General features: G+C 44.1%; 1 protein-coding gene across 1 annotated transcript in view; it reads right to left on the reverse strand.

The window, feature by feature from the left end:
• Positions 1 to 708: 708 nt before the first annotated feature.
• LOC107300907 (transducin-like enhancer protein 2) overlaps positions 709 to 4,579 on the reverse strand; it is a gene marked incomplete at its 5' end in the record, with an annotated part of 15,893 nt that continues 12,022 nt past the window's right edge. The window contains 3 exons of the mRNA XM_015830191.1: positions 709 to 816; positions 2,205 to 2,281; positions 3,522 to 3,672. Coding sequence (XP_015685677.1) covers positions 709 to 816; positions 2,205 to 2,281; positions 3,522 to 3,672 — 336 coding nt within the window. The remainder of the gene's footprint in view (positions 817 to 2,204; positions 2,282 to 3,521; positions 3,673 to 4,579) is intronic.

Raw genomic sequence — 4,579 nt, forward strand, 5'->3', positions numbered from 1 at the left:
GTCGAGGACTACCCAACCGGTCGTAAGTCGAGGACTTTCCCTGCCCGGGAGCGCCGCACATGCGTGGTTCCGCCCCCTGCGCCGGCCGAGGCGTAGCTGGCAAGCGGCAGAGACGGAGCAGGCCGACCACCAGCTGGCCCAGCCCAAGGGAGGTAAGGCACCCGCCGGAAAAGGGGAAAAAATGGCGGACAAAAAAAAAATGGCGGACAGCCTTGCTTGGTGACCCCCGTGAAATGGCCGATCGACCCCAAATGGGGTCGCGACCCATAGGTTGAGAACCGCTGGTGTAAATGCAGCCACTTTTTTGCTTGCACCCAAAAAAATGAAAATACGGACTGCCACATTCGGGTGGCCAGAATGTGGGTGGGGCTCTGATTAGCCAGATGCGGATTGGCTGCTCAGCTTGTCAAACACACCCTTCTGAGGTGATTTTTCCGGACCCTTCAGGGGGATAATGAAAAGATTTTGGTCCATTGGGGACCTGAAAGACACCCAAACAAGCACCCCTTGCTTCTTGAGAGGAGAAAAATATCTTCCCGACACTCTCCGCTCTCAAGTTTCTAGTCCTCCTGCGTCTGCAAAGAGGGATGGAAGCGCCAAGGTCGTTTCAGCACCTCAGTCTCCAAAGCCAGTGGGGAAAATACATTTTTCTGGAGAACGGAAAGTGTTTGGGCCTCCTTAGCCATCCGAGGTGAGGAACGTGGTGCCTCAGTAGACCAGTTCGTAAACTGTGGCTTTCTTGTCTCCCGATCCAGTCACGATAAACTTGTCATTAGCCGAGATGTCACAGCTTAGAACGGAGGACGTTTCTTTGGACTGCAAAAGAAAGCAAGGAAATGAAGGGAAGAAACGGATGGATTCTGCCAACATTCACGTTCGGGAAATTCGTCAGATTTGCACAAGACATCTCGGTTGGCAATGCCAATTACTGGTGTCTCCTTTTGGCAACCTTTGGTGCCTCCACAAGGACTGAATAATAGCCCTGGATTAACTATTAACTAGAAAAAGCCGTGTTTAGGGAAGTAACACAGCTTTTTCCCCCCGCTAGCTACCAGGCCCTTAATTCTTTCACTGCTACACTCGACCGAAATTGAAATTTTTTGTAATGGTCCTTATCCTACGTATTCAACTTTAATTGGGTGGAATTTAAGGTGGTAGGTGGTCAACTGGCGCTCTATCAACAGAGAGGCAGTTTTGCCTGCCTAGTGGTTAAGGTACCAGGTTAGAAACTGGGAAACTGTTTAGTCCCACCTTAGGCAAGAAAGCCAGCTGGGTGACTTTGGGCCAGTCACCAGGAGGCAGTGAGTTCTAGTCCCGCCTTAGGCAGGAAAGCCAGTTGGGTGACTTTGGACCAATCACTAGGAAACGGTGAGTTCTAGTCCTGCCTTAGACATGAAAGCCGGTTGGGTGACTTTGGGCCAATCACCAGGAGGCAGTGAGTTCTAGTCCTGCCTTAGACATGAAAGCCAGTTGGGTGACTTTGGGCTAATCACAAGGAAATGGTGAGTTCTAGTTTTGGCTTAGGTATGAAAGCTGATTGGGTGACTTTGGACCAATCACCAGGAGACGTTGAATTCTAGTCCCACCTTAGGCATGAAAGCCAGCTGGGTGACTTTGGGCCAATCACAAGGAAACGGTGAGTTCTAGTTCTGCCTTAGGTATGAAAGCTGATTGGGTGACTTTGGATCAATCACCAGGAGGCAGTGAGTTCTAGTCCCACTTTAGGCATGAAAGTCACCCGAGTGACACTCTCTCTCCCTCTCTCTCTCAGCCCAACCCACCTCACAGGCCTGTTGTTGGGACAATAGAAGGGAGGATTGTTAGATATATTAGCAAGTTATTTATAAAAACAAAGGTGGGATAAATTATAAATTATTGAAATTAAAAAATTAAATTATTAAATTAAATTAAATTAAATTAAAAAACGATTAAATTTAAATTAAATTAAATTTGACATCATGCCCATGGTTAGGGCAAGAGCAGTTGTCTAGAATTACGCCCAAATATTTATGCTGAAGGAAAAGTCCCACCTTCTATGGTAGCTCTAAGAAGTGAGCCACGTTACAACCTGGGTCCTCTTAAAACCAATCCCAGCTGAATCGTACGGTCTGCTTCCCCATCCAGAAATCCCCCGATCGCATTGCATTTTCTGCAGAGAGCAAAAGCATTCAACCAACAGCTTTGCAAGCCTCGGTCTCCATTACCTGAAAGATGCTGGCACCGTAGGGAGCCCGCCACGCGTTAAGCAGATTATCTTTGCCCGTGCTGATAAACCATTTGCCTGTAGCGAGAGAGGAGAGGAAAAACAGAGAAGGGATCCGGTCTGTGTGCCCGAACATTACAGATGGGAAGGGAGAGAGCCCCTTCTGAGGTCCCAGGAGCCATTTAAGAGTGCTCATTTAGTGACCATTCCAAGTCACAATGGCACTGAAAAAGGTAATAATAATAATAATAATAATAATAATAATAATAATAATAATAATAATAAGAATAAGAATAAGAATAAGAAGAAGAAGAAGAAGAAGAAGAAGAAGAAGAAGAAGAAGTAGTAGTAGTAGTAGTAGTAGTAATAATAGTAGTTGTTGTTGGAAGGGATTTTGGAGGTCATCTAGAAATTGGATATTGGAATTGGGTATGTCTAATGAAGAGAAGGACGAGGGGGGACATGATAGCAGTGTTCCAATATCTCAGGGGCTGCCCCAAAGAAGAGGGAGTCAAGCTATTCTCCAAAGCCCCTGAAGGCAGGACAAGAAGCAACAGATGGAAACTCATCAAGGAGAGAAGCAATCTGGAACTAAGGAGAAATTTCCTGACAGTTAGAAAAATTAACCAGTGGAACAACCTGCCTCCAGAAGCGGTGAATGCTCCAACACTGGAAGTCTTTAAGAAGAGACTGGACAGCCATTTGTCAGAAATGGTATAGGGTTTCCTGCCTGAGCAGGGGGTTGGACTAGATGACCTCCAAGGTCCCTTTCAACTTTATTATTATTATTATTATTAGCCATCTTCCTTTCCTCACATGAAGGCCACATTCAGACAAACATATGGAATGTGGTAGTTCAATTAACCCTTGTGGAGAAATTGTCCAATACATCAAGTCATGAATATAACCACCCACCCCACTCCAACATTTAAAAGCATCCAGCTTATAGAGAATAGAATAACAGAGTCGGAAGGGACCTTGGAGGTCTTCTAGTCCAACCCCTTGCTCAAGCAGGAAACCCTATACCAGTGGTCTTCAAACTTGGCAACTTTAAGCCTTATGGACTTCAACTCCCAGAATTCCTCAGCCAGCCCTTGAAGTCCACAAGTCTACCATTCCGGATAAAGAGCTGTCCAATCTCTTCTTCAAAAACCAACTTCTTCAAAACTTTTTGTTTCTTTCCTGCATTTTATTGTGGTGTGCAACTGTGACTTGGCTAAGTGGGTTGTGCGAATGCAACCAGGGTGATGACAGATGGGTTAGTAAGGATGCCTGGACCTTCAACAGCAGCCTCCTCTTTCTTACCCACGCAACCTACCACAGGAAGCGAACTTCAGGGAGAGGACGCAGCTTTCGTGAAGATGCAGCTGGTACTTCTCCGATTTCATCACGTGGAGGATTTCCACGTTGCTGCTCTCCATCCCGACTGCCAGCCACTCTCCCGTGGGGCAGTAGCCCAGGGAGAAGATCTGGAGAGATAGGAGGGAGATGGGTGAGAAGGAAGGAAGGAAGGAAGGAAGGAAAGGAAGGAAGGAAGGAAGGAAGGAAGGAAGGAAGGAAGGAAGAAAGAAAGAAAGAAAGAAAGAGAGAGAGAGAGAGAAAGAAAGAAAGAAAGAAAGAAAGAAAGGAGGGAGGGAGGGAGGGAGGGAGGGAAGAAAGGAAGGAAGAAAGGAAGGAAGAAAGGAAGAAAGAAAGAAAGAAAGAAAGAAAGAAAGATGAGGACAGTTGAAAATTAAAGCTTAAAAAGGCCAGGATGGCATGGAATGGCACAGAATGAGTAGAGTAAAGTAGAATAGAATACAGAACAGAGAATAGAATAGAATAGAATAGAATAGAATAGAATAGAATAGAATAGAATAGAATACAGAACAGAGAATAGAATAGAATAGAATATAGAATATAGAATATAGAATATAGAATATAGAATATAGAATATAGAATATAGAATAGAATAGAGTAGAGTAGAGTAGAATAGAATAGAATAGAATATAGAACAGAGAATAGAATAGAATAGAATAGAATATAGAACAGAATAGAATAGAATAGAATAGAATATAGAACAGAACAGAACAGAACAGAATAGAATAGAATAGAATAGAATAGAATAGAACAGAATAGAATATAGTACAGAGAATAGAATAGAATAGAATATAGAACATAGAATAGAATAGAATAGAATAGAATAGAATAGAATAGAATAGATGTAAAGCCCATTAAAGTCATGTGATTTTCCACTTAGTGACAGAGTTGCTGGTCCCATTGTGATCGCTAAATGAGGACTACCTGTAATCATCACCACTTTGTCCAATATTGGTGTGCCAAGATCCCACCCCCTTCTCAGGGTTGATTGGTTGCTATTGGAGACCCCACCTGCTC

This window comes from Protobothrops mucrosquamatus, unplaced genomic scaffold (assembly GCF_001527695.2).
Source record: "Protobothrops mucrosquamatus isolate PMUCROS unplaced genomic scaffold, P.Mucros_1.0 scaffold9064, whole genome shotgun sequence".
In the NCBI taxonomy this organism is placed as follows: Eukaryota; Metazoa; Chordata; class Lepidosauria; order Squamata; family Viperidae; genus Protobothrops; species Protobothrops mucrosquamatus.